General features: G+C 40.4%; 1 protein-coding gene across 9 annotated transcripts in view; it reads right to left on the bottom strand.

Annotated features, from left to right (window-relative positions):
- The window catches only part of DOCK4 (dedicator of cytokinesis 4), a 473807-nt gene that overhangs the window by 58859 nt on the left and 399549 nt on the right, over positions 1 to 15399 (bottom strand). For 5 of the 9 annotated variants that reach the window (XR_012432796.1, XM_074035825.1, XM_065541073.1 and 2 more), the window contains exons 31-34: positions 6957 to 7105; positions 5161 to 5246; positions 593 to 619; positions 353 to 448 (exon numbers count right to left, since the gene is read on the bottom strand). Coding sequence is in view for 7 of the 9 variants with exons in the window: in XM_074035825.1 (XP_073891926.1) it covers positions 353 to 448; positions 593 to 619; positions 5161 to 5246; positions 6957 to 7105 (358 nt within the window). In the remaining 2 variants the exon portion in view is untranslated. The remainder of the gene's footprint in view (positions 1 to 352; positions 449 to 592; positions 620 to 5160; positions 5247 to 6956; positions 7106 to 15399) is intronic. The other 4 variants (XR_012432797.1, XM_074035823.1, XM_074035824.1 and 1 more) reach the window with 1 other exon arrangement.

The raw sequence follows: 15399 nt of genomic DNA on the forward strand, positions 1-15399 counted from the left end.
ATGGATTGGTTCTACTGGTTCTAGGGGCTAAGTTTAAATATCAAAATAAAGATTTTTTTTTTTTTTTTTTTTTTTTTGGGGAACTCTCAGGGACTCTGAGAATCCTCTCAATTCACCAAGACTTTGAAAGAACTATCAAAAAACAAAACAAAGCAACAAAAAAGAAGCAAAAGCTCAAATTAATGGCTCTGAACCAGCTGGTTAGAAGTTCATTATCTTAGTACACCAGGTTCCATGGTCTGATAATCAATTGAGTGATTCACAAGAGTGGAATGTTGATTGTATTCTATTTGATTTTCTAACTGGAGTTTAGCATGAACTGGAGTTCAGAAAAACATGCGACTTGGCTTACCTGTAATCTAACAACCTCTCCATTAGACGAGTTACAGTAGCAATTAATGAAACGCCACTTTCCCGCCATGTTTCCCGCTCAATTTTCTTTAGTAGACTGGAAAAGAAAGAACCCGGGGCATTTTCAACATTTATTTTTATCAGTCACCATGACAACCACTTTACTTTCATCAGTACCTTAAATGCCTTAGCAACCACTGCAACATCTCACAAGTAGCACAATTTGCAAACAATGTCTTACCTAGGATAGGGACCAAATAGTGGAATTCTAATCCAGGAAGCATTGACAAAGCAAATTGATTTTCAGATTATCCAAGTCATAAAATACAAACACATGCATATAATCATATTTTCAAAATACACAAGCATCTCACAGCTCAAAGACATTTTTTCCTAGTTTCTCTCTTACACTAACAGAGGCTTGCGTCTTACCACATCAAATAACACTGCAAAAAGCAAAAACAGGAGTGCCTCCAAGTTTACTTTTAAGCAAGATCTTGCTTTATTCACATAAAAATATTTTCCTACCTCTCAGTGGAATGCATCTTCATCCAAGCAATTTTACTGCAATGCAACTGCTACAGGAAAATCCTTGTACAGACGGTATGACGTTTTGCGTTTTTTCCTTTCACTTAACATTTGCCCACTCAATACATATTGTACTATCTGTGCACTCACTCAACAGTTTCATTCATTTTGTCACTGATCACAGAGGATTTTCTGTGTGGTTGTTAGAGCAGACTGATGACAAGTACCGAACCACATCTCTCCTCCTACATTTCCCCTAATCCTAAGCACCTTGGAGCAGAGGTACTATGTAAACACAAAATAATAACAATCATGATAATTAGAATCTGTGTTACTTTCACTCCCACTTCTCAGCAAATTAACACAGTATTTGGCAAAGGCTTTATGATTGAACTTTCCCCAAAAGATAAAAGTAAGAACATAAGCATGGCAATATGTGGATACTTCCCTACCCCTCGAAATTTAATGATCGTCATTTCTGTCTAGAATCTTATTTGTCTTTCATATTAATTTCAGGAATAAGAGAGAAAACATTTCTTACAAGTACAATCTAAGCATATCATATATGTACTTAGTTCAAAAATAAACGTTCAAGAAGAAAGCTGTTTTGTCAAAGCTTTCTCTTGTCTGTGGCTATGTTCTCTTCCAAGTTTTCTCTCCATCATCCCCCATCTCTTTCTCTTGCTATTGGCATTCTAGTGCCCAGCCTTCTGTCTTGTCTCCTCCTCTGTTTCCTATGCATCTCTCATCCTGTTTTTCTGGTTTATTCTAAACTGTTTCTTAGGTTAAGGGTGGAGACTGTATATGGAAGGCATGGAATCTGCCCTGACCAGTCCTGCAGGGAAGGTCCCCTAGTTTGTTTAAAATGTGCTTTCTTTTAAAAACTCTGAGCAGCACCTGTTTCGGGCTTAAAGTGCAAATTGTATTGAACTCAAATGAAAATCTGCCTGCCAAAAAGCAATGCGGAATGATGTAGAAATTTCCCCGTGACAGCCTACACCTCATACTTTAGAGGCTGAAAAACAAAGAACTCAGGTTAGGTAATAATTCTAAAAATACATGGAGACTTCTTTTATGGGCATAAGTTTCATTAATTTGCACAGACTTCTGATGCAGTAAGAACTACACAATCGTCTTGTAAGAAGAGGCAAAGTTATGCACAGCCTGTTTCCTTGACTAACTCAAGACCAAATGCTAGGACTGAGTCTAAAACCCAGATCATCTGTGTGCTCAGCCAGCCTTGTTCCTTCTCTCGGGAAGCTTGCCATTTCTGTTTTCCTGATACAAACTGAGAAAGAGAGGCTATCAGCAAAAAGACAAGAGTCTTTCTAGGTAACCTGGGTGAGAGTGGCTATTTTCATTTGCTCTATGATAACGCCCACGTACCCACATTGAGCATATAGGGAGCCCTAATAACAGTGAAAGGGGGTTTCTCATTGCTAATTGATAAGGCTTCTTTCTTCTGTGCAATAGAAATTCCTAACACTGGGAAGCAAGATAATGGCCCTGCAGGGATGACACTGCTCACCAGGTTTTCACTCTATGAAAGAAATTTGTGTGTGTGTCGGGGATTTGACCCTCAATCTCCCTCTCTTGGTATCATAACGGGGTTATGTAGAAGTCATCACTCTAATACATAACAACTGTGTCTGTACATGCTCTTTTTAATCCAAAGAGAAGAGTTAAAGATGTAAGGTACGGTGTCACATAGTGAATTCTCTGTCTCCAAATGGTAATTAAATGTGTGATCACTAAAAATCTTTGAAATAATGTGGAGTCTTACTGAATTGTTTAGAACTACATAGGAGAAGGCAGAGTGAAAGACTAAGAAAGACCTGAGATGAACGTTACTTCTTCTGGAAAGTCCCTTTGGAACCCCCAAGACTGTAGGTAGACCTACTGTGTGCTCCTACAGCATAGTCACTGCTGCATGCCCAGCCCTGGGGAGTGCCCAGTAAATACAGTGGAATGAGCGAATCAAGTGGAGCCAGGGGAAGCAGAATTTAGTTGTGATACTCTCTTCTGGATATTGCATGTCAGTGTCTATAATCTAGAATTTCAGTGTTATCAAAATGAATATATCTTTTTGAAACTTATTTCAAAAAGATGTAGTATGCATTAATGAAGATAATGTTTGGGCTTAGGGAAAGACGAGTTGAGTTCTTAGGAAGGAAGGTACTAGACAAATTTAAAGTTTTACTCCAAGCGGGCCATTTTGGCAAGCACTACAATTTAGAAAGCAGTGAACTACTTACAGCTTTTCAGCTTCAGAACAAATTTCAAGAACTTTTAGACATGAATTACACAGAACAAATGAGAATTTGTACCATATAACGGCATGTGTTCTTAATTCATACCGTGTGCAGTGACTCATTGTGATTATACTAATTCATTGTGATTTCTGTTGCCAAAAAAGCAATTTATTGTTTCCTGAAATAAAGTAATATTTGCACCTTCTTTCTTGTGCTCAGGTAGTAATGACACTTAAGTATCACTTTAGATTTGATTTATTCCCAATATGCTGATCATAAAAGCATGAAAGGAAATTATTTATAGTAGCATTTCTAGTAATATCCTAAAAATCAACAAAAGTATAAAAATCTCTATAGAATGAATCAGACACCTTAAAATATTCCTAATTATAGAGGCTTAATATTTTAATTATTGGTTTGATTCTAATGTCGAGGCACATCTTCTATTTCAAAGTCATATTTATACACAAGCAATTGAAATTGCATACTATCAAGCCTTTATTAAAGTAGGTAAGAGGCACTAAAGAACTATGTGGGTATTTATTAATCCTGTGAATTTGTTATAAATAATTAATCACAAATCTCAAGAGATTCATTTCACTGAGTGCTTTCTCATTTTGGTTCTTTGTTCAAACCAAGGACTAGTAACTGAAATGAGAGCAGTTTTCAAAAGCAATTTATTATACTGCATGAGATTTTAATCAGAATTCTTGCTAAACTCCAGGCTGTCATAAAAGACTGAAGCTTTGTACACTAGAATGAATGAGGTCTTAGTGAATAATTATGAAAACTTCTGGTTTAATTACCATATCAGAAAAAAATGATATTGCTTAGAATCCAGTACAAAGAATATATTTTATCACCCACCACCACCACAGGAAATCTCTATACCCTTCTTGGCTTTTCCTTTTAATGTAATTTTCTTAAAAGCTTCAAGATAATTTTTAATCAGGCATGCTAAAATCTATCTAACCTATTAGTCACTAATAATATTCTTCAAGCCTATATATTAATGTTTCTACTGTTGTAAATTCATGATCATAAAATGAATTACAAAGTTTTGGACCTGGCCATCAATACTAACACGCTGATACTTAGTTTTGGGTGATACTTGGGCATAAATACAAACACAAATATATTTTGTTTTAGAAAAATGTGTTACTGAATTATTTTGCACTTCTGAAAGAACTGCAAAAATTTTTCAAGCACAATAAGCGAATTCTTCTTTCAAAAAGAAATACTTAGCACATATGTTAGATTTGAAAATGACTAAGATCCATAGGAAACTGTAGAGAAAACAAGTGCCAGAAGTAAAATCCCAAAGCACTAAAACATTCTCACTGTATCTTCTGGCCATTTAAACACAACGCATGAATACTTGGTACAAGCAATTCATCCTGTGGCTATGATCAGATTCTATGGGTAGGGCAACCTTAAAGCCTCTTCACAGCATTCCATTATTTCTCTATCTTCCATACAAATCCAAAATACAGAATTTACTAAAAGTGATTTGCTTCTGAGACATTCTAATAAAAGGCATTTAGGAAGCAATTAATGCTGAGTGAACAATCAGTATTAATGAATTAAATCAGGTGTTGAAGAACAAATGCAAACTAGGTTAATTTTTCAACAGCAAATCAGCATCAGTATCTGGCTTTGGAAAGAAGTGCACACAAACATTACAATCACTCCCCTTTTGCCCTCTCCCACTTATAACCCCACTTAAAATCATTATCTTGCAGCAATGGTTTTAAAATTATCAGGCATGAAAAGAGTGAGATTTGTTATGTAACATATGCAACCTGTCCTAATCAGAGATTAAAATAGGAAGACATGCCTAATCATCAACATAATAAGATCCATTCGCCAGAGTTAGGCAATTATCCTTTATTTCACACTCCACAAAGACAAAGCACTCCTGTGAGACCTAAGCTGTCTTTGCAGCTCTCAGCTACCGTGGTGCAGAGAGGCTCAGTACTGACACCAAATCCCCAGAATAGAATCAACTTCAGATAAACGTATTACTCACATACTGTTGAAGAGCTCGCGGTATGTTTCGTCACCTTTGCCTTCTGACATCAGGCTATCCAGTTTGTCAATTAGCTTGGCTTCCACCTGAAACATACCCAAATATTATTCTCTTTCCTCCCCTTCACAAGTAGGATTTCTAGGCAAGTTAAAACATATTTATTTATGCCAAGGAAAAAGCCAAGGTAAATTTTGTGAAAGTGACATTATCGGCTACAGCTAATAGCAGGCATCTCTTTGGAATTCTAAGGGACTAATCTAGATAGAGTTACTTGACTTCACACTCCCGGCTGGGTAGCGTTTATTGCTGCCAAAGACATCTATCTATTTGTTGATTCAAACACAAATGCTTGCAGCCCAGTTTAAATGTTTGAATTCTTTTTTAAGAGCTATAAAAACTGGCAAGTCCTGTTTCTTTTTTCTTTTTTTTAAACATCACTATATATAAGGACATCAGGAAACTAACATATCCACATACATTAATTTAAATCTTTGATGTGTTTTACATCTATTTTCTTTCTCAAAACAGTTTGAGGTTGCACTAGATCTTTGCTGAAGTTGAGAACTTGCCTTACCCACGTACAGATGGTAGATCCATAGCAATAGTCTAAGTCAGCAATAAGCAGCGAGAGAGAAAGGACATATTTCCTGAAAACTGTAGTCAAAACATTTATATTTTCCAGGATGTAAATCCTTTGGAACTTGAATATCAGGAATGGAAAAATATTCCTTCATCTATATCTATCTGAGGTGGAAGAGACAGAAAATGAAAAACTTCTCTATGGCCAAAGACAGTTAAAACATTTAGGGACTGGGAGGAATATTTGACTTTGTCAAAAGACTAAGTCCGATTATTATTCCTTTAAACCAAATTTCAATCAAGAAGTAAAGACAGGGGGGAAAGAAAGTGGAGTTTTCTTTCCTAAGTACAATTTTTAAATAGTCTTTCATTCATTTATCAGCTTTCTCGTAAATAAATGTGTATACCAATACAGGCAAAACACCCATGCTTTTGGCAATAGGAGGGTTGCATGTCTGCAGTCAGATTGCTTGACCAGTTGACAACCATTCCTGAGATTTGAAGGAGGCTTCTTCTGGAGAAGCATGAGGAAGTGCCAAACCCTGTGGGCACACAGGTTTGTGCCGGGACTGTGTGAACAGACAGTAGGCCTACTATCTCCAAAATGAAGGACCTGGCAGGGCAAAAGCAGTGGATTCCTTAAGAGATCTGCTTTTGTAATAACAATGCCTGTTTTCCCAAAATTGGAGCATAACTGTTAGAACCTATGTCAATGAGAAATGGTAAGCTCATTCCCTTGGAATTTCCTTTGTAAGAATTTCCACAGCTCTTTCCTTTAAATTAATTCTCAATGCTTCAAGCAAAGAGCAATAAAACATACTGTGAATCAAATGCTCAAAGCTAAGCGATTCGCCATATACAATGTGCAGACCACTGAGAGCTCAATGAGTTTAATCATTAACTCTCGATTCTTCTGCTCTGTGTCCAACTGGGTGCAAATAAAGTCTCTGCAAGTTCTTAAATACAGATCTGGGAAATCACAAAATTTTTCAGCTGAAAAGGAATCAAATGGTTTCAGGGCTTCACTGGAGGCTCAGGACAACACAGGATCTGAGAAGTATCCACGGCTGTGTGGCTTGGGAGTGGATAGGCCAGGCTGGAATCTAGGTCTGCTGGCCCAGTGTTCATTTCCCAATTCGGAGTTGAATCTGGAAGTTCACAGATGCTTCAGGAGAGCTGAAACTCTTCCAACTCTTCTGAGGAGTACTTCTGCCTACCTGTTTAAAGTTGCCACTCCGCCTCTGCTCCCAGTCCATCATATCATGAAAAATTGGAATCATGACATTCCGAAGATCTGGCTGGGGTATCAAGGTCACTTCTAGGAAGGGGCCAATCAGGGCAGGGATAAAATGAAGCTTGTGCTCTCCTAGAGTGAGAAAAATATTTGAGTTTCAATATATTCAATCTTAATATGATTTCAGAAATTAACATCATAAAATTTGTTTAAAACTATTGCTACAAATATATTCAATTATAGTTGTCTCCTCAAGCAAGAAAATAAAAGAAAATAATCCATGAGATACAATTACAAATTATATAAATAATCAGGAATTGGGGCCGGGCGCGGTGGCTCAAGCCTGTAATCCCAGCACTTTGGGAGGCCAAGACGGGCGGATCACAAGGTCAGGAGATCGAGACCATCCTGGCTAACCCGGTGAAACTCCGTCTCTACTAAAAAATACAAAAAAAAAAAAAAAAAAACTAGCCGGGCGAGGTGGCGGGCGCCTGTAGTCCCAGCTACTCGGGAGGCTGGGGCAGGAGAATGGCATGAACCCGGGGAGGCGGAGCTTGCAGTGAGCTGAGATCCGGCCACTGCACTCCAGCCTGGGCAACAGAGCGAGACTCCGTCTCAGACAAAAAAAAATAATAATAATAATCAGGAATTGGTTATGTACCTTATTGTACAGGCATACATTAAAATTTTTATGTGATCATTTAAAGTAAGGCTGAAGAAAGATAACATAGGTGAAGTTTTTCAATATAATTAAGTGAAAAAGCAAAAAGCAAGTGCAATACAGTATGTATAGGAACATTTTTAATTAAAACACACATACACACACACACATACACACATACACACACACACACATATATATATCTTAGTCTAGAGTATTATATCCCTAGTGTTAACCACAGAAGTTATCTCTGGATGGTGAGATTATGGGTGATTTTTGTATATGTAAAAAGGTGGTTAGGTGGTTCTCATCTGTATGATATAATTCTTCTTGAGTGTTTTTTTTGAGATGGAGTCTTGCTCTGTCACCCAGGCTGGAGTGCAGTGACACAAACTCAGCTCACTGCTACCTCTGCCTCCCAGGTTGAAGCAAGTCTCTGGTCTCAGCCTCCTGGGTAGCTGGGATTATAGGCACACGTCACCATGGACGGCTAATTTTTGTATTTTAGTACAGATGGGGTTTCACTATGTTGGCCAGGCTGGTCTCAAATTCCTGACCTCAGGTGATCTGTCCAGCTTGGCCTCCCAAAGTGCTAGGATTACAGCGTGAGCCACCACACCTGGCCTGTTTTTTAAAAAATAGAGATGGGGTCTCACAACGTTGCCTTGAATTCCTGGGCTCAAGCCTTGGCCTCCCAAAGTGCTGGGATAATAGGCAATGAGCCACCGGGCTGGGCCCCTTGTATTTTTTCTTAACATAATAAATACACAACTTACATAAAAATCTAAATAGTGGTCCCCCCAAAAGAATATACACATTTTGTGAAAAGACTAAAATGTAACAATAGTGAACCCACAATGGTGTTTTACCAGGTGCTAAAAGGTATGGTATTAATAATTCAGAGGAAAGGAAGGTGGGGAATGTATGGACACAGATGGTTTCATGTAGCAGGTGAAAGTTAAGTCTATTATGCCGGTGAGTGTTAAGTCTATTATGCTAATCATCTTTGTTAAATCTCATAAGTTTCTAGTTCTATAATATGACTACCGCATGCTATGAAAAATACGTTCAAGAGCTAACCTTCAGCATCATGGCTGAAAGCACATGCTACTAAGAGCATCCACTTAGAATTTACAAGTTGGGAGGCTGAGCAGAAAGATAGCTGACTTCATGAAGGAGGGTAATTTTCCAGTGACACTGCAGATTCACAGTGCATAGGTACACTATAAATGACTTTAGAGGGTTTCTGTTGTTGTTGTTGTTGTTGTTGTTGAGACGGAGTCTCGCTCTGTCACCCAGGCTGGTGTGCAATGGCACAATCTCGGCTCATTGCAACCTCCGCCTCCCGGGCTCAAGTGATTCTCCTGCCTCAGCCTCCTGAGTAGCTAGGGTTACAGGCACGCACCACCATACCCAGCTAATTTTTGTATTTTCAGTAGAGATGGGGTTTCACCATATTGCCCAGGCTGGTCTTGAACTTCTGACCTCAGGTGATCCACCCACCTTGGCCTCCCAAAGTGCTGGGTTTACAGGCGTGAGCCACTGCACCTGGCTTAGAAGGGTTTTTTTTAAAGTAATGTGAATATGAAAGAATCTGGGGAGAAGCTAAAATGATGACTGAGATGAGAGCTGGGAAAACATGTGGATGTTTGTGAATTCACTGTTTTTTGGGATTGGAAGTGCCTTGGGAAACCTCCACCATCTTTGGAAGGTGGGCCCCCATCTCTGCACAATCACCTTATTTTCGGTGCTATGGGACATTAGCAAGAAGATGACTAAGTCAATAGCAAGTTTTTCATATCTTGGCACAGAAAGTAACACTGACAATAGACGAACACATGAGGAAAGTGGGCACACAATGACTTCTGGACAATCAGTGAAATTGTTGAAACATTTCAAAGCTAAACCCATGTATTATTTTTTTCCTTTAGGCTAAAATATCCAGCATCAAGAAGAGTTGTTTGATTATTTCTACCCTCAAGTATTCACTCTCTAATATATCCTCAGAGTATGAGCATTTCTATCATGATAAAACTTTCTTCCCTCTCTCGATGACACAGAAGGGTACCTGTTACTGCACATAGCTGAATATTTTAGATTTGAAGGGCCATGTTGCAATACTGCACATGCCACCAATGTGAGAGAAGAGAATTTAGAAAAACTTCCCTACAGTCTGTAAGCCAGAGAGGTCATGGTATCTTCTGTCTCTACACATCAACTTTCCTCAACAAGACATTACAGCAGTCAAAGAAATGATTTGAATTTTTAAGTACTGAAATTGCTATAAACACAAAAAGAGATAAAGCAGTAGGGGTTACTTCTTTCTTGTACATGTTTTGATAAGGAACAAATTATTCATTTCATAGACAGTTTGGGAAGTTTGGGGGAATGTCAAGATCATAAAAATGTACCTTATTCTATATTGTATGTGTTTACTGTATTTCCATTTTATCAACTCATTCAGTCATTATTCATTCAGTGACTCAAGAAATAAGAATGTCTAGTGTATGTTAAACACTGTATTAGGAGAAATACTTGTAAATAGCTAAATCACAATGGCTATTTGGGCTATTGCTAAGCTACAAATCTAGTATCAAGAAAAAACAAAGGGTCGGGCACAGTGGTTCACGCCTGCAGTCCCAGAACTTTGGGAGGCCAAGGCAGGAGAACCGCTTGAGTCCAGGAGTTCAAGACCAGCCTGGGCAACATGGTGAAACCTCATCTGTACAAAAAATACAAAAAGTTAGCCAGACATGGTGTGTCACACTCAGAAGTTCAGTGTGGCAGGGGTCAGGGTTGGGTGAGGGAAGTGTTGGCAAAGAGGGTGACTTGGTTTGTAAGCTAAGCTGAGTGGAAGAGGGAGTTGGGTAGTTCAGCTGTGGGTGGTGGTGGCCGATTAGAGCTTTATTTTGTAAGAAAATAACTGGGAGAGTGTGGAAGATGGGCTGTAGTAGGGAGACAGATGCTGGAGGGCCAAGTAGGTTATCCAAGTAAATATGACAAAGATTGGTTCAAAAGCAGCAGCCATGGTAATACAGAAAAGGGGCAAGAGTATGAGTGAGAGTAAACACTGCTAAATGATATCAAATTTACAGAAGCAGAAGCCAACTTAAGACGTGAGGCAAGATCACGACTTCAGTTTGGGGCATGTTTGAGGTACTTCTAACACTGAATACTCTAGCAGCTGTCAAAGAGCCTGGTCTGGGGCTCAGGACAGAGGCCTGGGCTGGAGATGTACTATTTCAGAACTCTCAGTGATAAACAGGGTGAATGAAATCACATGGGGAAAACCTATGGCAAAATATAAAAGGAACACTTTGGAACACGACAGCCTGGGCACACATGTGCTGGGACAAGAGAGGAGCCGACTGAAGAGACATGGTGTGGGTTAGGGAAGGGGAAGTGGGAAAGAGGCAATGGGAAATGATAGAGAAGAGAAGGCTTTCAGAAGCAAAGAGGGGCAAAGTTGTCAAATGCAGTGACTCCTTAATAACATCTGGTACTTGTAAGCACTCCCTATGGCAGGCACTGCTCTGGGTGCTTTACATGTGTAATTTCTTTTTTTTTTTTTTTTTTTTGAGACGGAGTCTCGCTCTGTTGCCCAGGCTGGAGTGCAGTGGCCGGATCTCAGCTCACTGCAAGCTCCGCCTCCCGGGTTCACGCCATTCTCCTGCCTCAGCCTCCCGAGTAGCTGGGACTACAGGTGCCCACCACCTCGCCCGGCTAGTTTTTTTTTTTTTTGTATTTTTTAGTAGACACGGGGTTTCACCGTGTTAGCCAGGATGGTCTCGATCTCCTGACCTCGTGATCCGCCCGTCTTGGCCTCCCAAAGTGCTGGGATTACAGGCTTGAGCCACCGCGCCCGGCCTACATGTGTAATTTCATTTGCTCCCTACAACAACTCCAGTTGGTAGGAACTATCAACCTCCCACTTACAGAGAAGGCAGCTAAAATCCTGGGAAGTTAGGCAACTTGCACAAAGTCACCCAGCTAGCTGGCTCTACAATGAATTCTTAATCACCATCCTAGGGATGGGACTCACTACAGGCCTTTAGATGTGTCAGAAGAGTAATGCAAGTGAAAACCTGATTACAATGAATTACAAAGTAAAAAGAGAGAGAGACAAGGTAAGCTGGCAAGGATTGCCAATTTCTTCTCTTAAAGTTGTCTGAGAGTAAATGCAAGAAAGCTAATTAGGAACTTGAGGCATGGAAATGAAGAGGGATTTTTTTTGTCTTTCTGATGGGAGAGTGCAATCACATGTGTCATTTGTCCCACATTAATCCATCATTCCATGTGGTTGGGATGGGGTTGGGGAGTCCTCACTCTACTGCCCCAGCCTCAAGAGTAGGCATATAACCTGGGCCTTGCCAAAAAGATAGCTTCAGCTGGGTTCAGTGGCACTCCTGGTAGCTACTCAGAGGCTAAGGCAGGAGGATCATGGAAGCCCAGAATGAAGTACAGCTGAGAAACATAAGGACTTCTTTAAACAAACAAACAAAACCCAGCTTCATCCCTGGCCCCAGGGACTGGTTCATGATAGGCACATCACCCAGCAGGAACAATCTGTGGTTCTGTGCGACATTCTAAAAGGAACTTGGAAAAGAGGAAATAGGCTCGAAGCTGATGGAAGCCATTTTCCCACAGAGTGGAGAAAGCCTGAGAGTACACAGAGGTTAAAGTCCACACACAGAACAAAGGAGAGCTGGGAAACAGCCAGCTCTGATGTGTGTCCTCTTGAAAATTGTCATGCCTGAAGCCAGATCCACCTATGGGCTTCCTAGCTCCCAGAGACAATGTATTTCTTTAACATGAATTTGGTGTTTTGATCTTTGACTTTGTCACATGTAATCAACGGAGCTCTGCTATACTAGTTAGAATGTAAGCACCAGTACCCTCTGTCAAAGGCCCTCTGAACAGGGTCCTGCCTACCCTCTGCAGACCAATATGGTGATAAGGAGGAGATGGGAAGCTCTGTGCTAAGACCTTCATAAGCCTGAATTTCCTTGGAATTTCCATCCTCCTGGAAAAGGTACCTTTGACAGAGGCCACTGGTCTGAACAACCTTCTATCTTGAAAATACCTAGACGGCTATGCATCAACTTCTCAACCACAGTCTGTGATGCTGTCCCAAGGCCGTCTCAGATATCCGCCTCCACTAGGAACTGGATATCCTTGCCTTTAGCCTGTATCCTGAGTGCCCTAGGGGACCAAGGTCCTCATGATCTCCACTGGCAAGATGCTCACCCCCCCTTTAGCTGCACCCTGGGGCATCTGGGATGTCCCCCATTCTTGGGAATGGGTGCTCCCCAGAGACCTTACACCATCAGAGAGTGCCTCTCTATCACAGGAGGCAGGCTGATTTTACCTTGGGTTGAGTGTCAGTGTGACTTACAGTGATCAAAATGCTTTGGGCATCTAGGCAGAAATACAGCTCCAAACACAATCCTCAGACCTGTGCCCATTTGAAAGTCCCTTTATATCACCAAAGTCATGTAGTTCTTTCCTCTCTCTCAAGGTTTCAACAAACGTAACTTAATTGTTTCTCACTAATGCATGACACATTGCTAGTTCTTTGCAGTACACTGAAGCTTTGCAACTTTTCCTTTTTACATTTTTCTACTGCTACTTCTGTGAACAGGAAAGTTCTTCCTTCAGCAGTTGGCAGTAAGATATCTTCTGTAGCCAAATGTTAGTCTCAATATTTTCCCATCAGCAAAAAGATGGCCATTTGGTTTCTACGTTCTTTTAAGGCACCTATAGTGTTTTCTATTAAAATGGTACTTAATTAGTAGGGGATTTTAAGTTCGTAAGTTAACGGAACCATTTTTTTTAAAGGTAAGTGCTTTAGCATGGGCCACAATAGCAGGCAATCTAGCACATTTCCTCTGTTAAAGAAGCCTTGCCCAAAGGCAACACAGTCTCTCCAAGATCCATTTTTTAGAAGGCCAGCCAAACCACAAATATAGGAAGTCAAAGGGGAATCACACAAGGTGGACGAGCTAAGGTTGCGTGGGTAAGCATGGTTAGTCCCATCCGTCACTTAGTTCATCCAGTTCCATGACTTGCAGGACCATGCCTTCAACCATGGGCAACAGATTTAACATGGTGCCAAGATCCAAAAACCAGAAAGGGAAAACAGTCGGAGAATTCTCCCTGTCTTCTCCTCCACCCTGGGTCATACGGAAAGGAAGACGACTAAAAAAATGCTTTTATTCTCACTTCTTTTTCTAAATGGGTAATAAATTATCTTCAGCTTACACCCCTCTGAAGTGCACTCTAAAACACCAGAACTTCCTTAATCTTAGAACTTTAAAGAGAAAAGCAACTCATTTTCTTTTGCACAAGGACATGGCATTTTTACCAAACCTTTGCAACCCAGCTCTTTTAGCAATCTTATCAGGTAGGGCCAGGGAAAAAGTTCCCCAAAATTAAAAAAGCAACTTCCAGGGGAACCATCTAAAAATCCCCCTTATTTGGGGCCCCTTTAAGTTCCCTTCTTATTACAGAGCCTTAGGCAAATAAAGGAAAACTTAGGCTGATTTTCCAAAGACCCTAATAGGTATACAGAAGTTTTCCAAAATTTAACTCAAGTATTTCACCTCACAAGGAAGGATGTTATACTGCTCCTAAACCGGAACCTAATGGTAGCTAAAAAGCAAGCAGCTCAGTTTCAGAGGTGAGCAATATATTTCCCATAATACCACAAAAGGGAAGAAAACAAACAAGGAAAGCAAAAAAAATTGTAGAAATACCATTCCCAATTGGGAGGGAAGCAGTTCCAGTAAACACTTCTGATTGAAATCCCAACAACTCAGGAAATAAATGAAAACCAGGGCCAAACCTCTTAATTACTCTAAACTGTCTATAATAGACCACAAGACAGGTAAGAATCCTGTAGCCTTTATGAAAAGGCTGAGAAAGGCACTAATAGAATACAACTCCTTAACCCCAATTCAGTCAAGGGATGGCTCGTTCTAAAAAACAAGTTTATTACACAGGCAGCTGCCAATATTAAAAGGAAACTACAAAAGCAAGCTATGGGACCAAACAGCACCTTAGAAAGCCTCCTAACAGTGGCTAATTTGGTCTTTTATAATAGGGACCAGAAGGAGGCCCAAAGGAAAAAGAAAAAGCTCAGGAGAAGGACAAAGGCTCTAGCAGCAGCTTTGCAGGCTTGCAAAGTCCAGGATCCCCGAAGTGCATCTGCTAGCTGCTATTAGTGTGGCAGACCAGGGCATTTTAAAAAGGAATGCCCAGGCAGCAAGAAAAAGCCATCTCAACCCTGTCCAGCCTGTGGCGGAGACCACTGGAGACAGAACTGCCCCCAGAGGTGGAGGTCACTGGGTTCAGGACCAGTCTCACAGATGGTCCAGCAGGACTGATGGATCCTAGGGCTCAAGCCCTGGCTCCAGCGGCTCAAACTGCCATTATAGCATGAGAGCTCTGAGTAATTCTGAAAATTAAAGCAAGGAAAGTGAACCTCCTTCTAAACATTAAAGCCAGTCTCTTTCTTTTCTCCTCTCTAAACCAGGCCTCCCCTCTTCCCATAGCAAGACCATAAGGGGTATCTCAGGAAAAACTCTAATCCAATATTTTTCTCAATCTTAGTTGCAGTTAGGAGGACCTATTACACACACATGCTTCCAAGCCATTGTCATAATAGCTCTACTAGTCAAAAAAGCCTCCAATTTAACCCTAGAAAATTATTTAACTGTTTATACCCCACATAAGAATTACTGTCCTCTAGGGAAAACTCTTAGCT

The sequence above is a fragment of the Macaca fascicularis genome, chromosome 3 (assembly GCF_037993035.2).
Source record: "Macaca fascicularis isolate 582-1 chromosome 3, T2T-MFA8v1.1".
Classification (NCBI taxonomy): domain Eukaryota; kingdom Metazoa; phylum Chordata; class Mammalia; order Primates; family Cercopithecidae; genus Macaca; species Macaca fascicularis.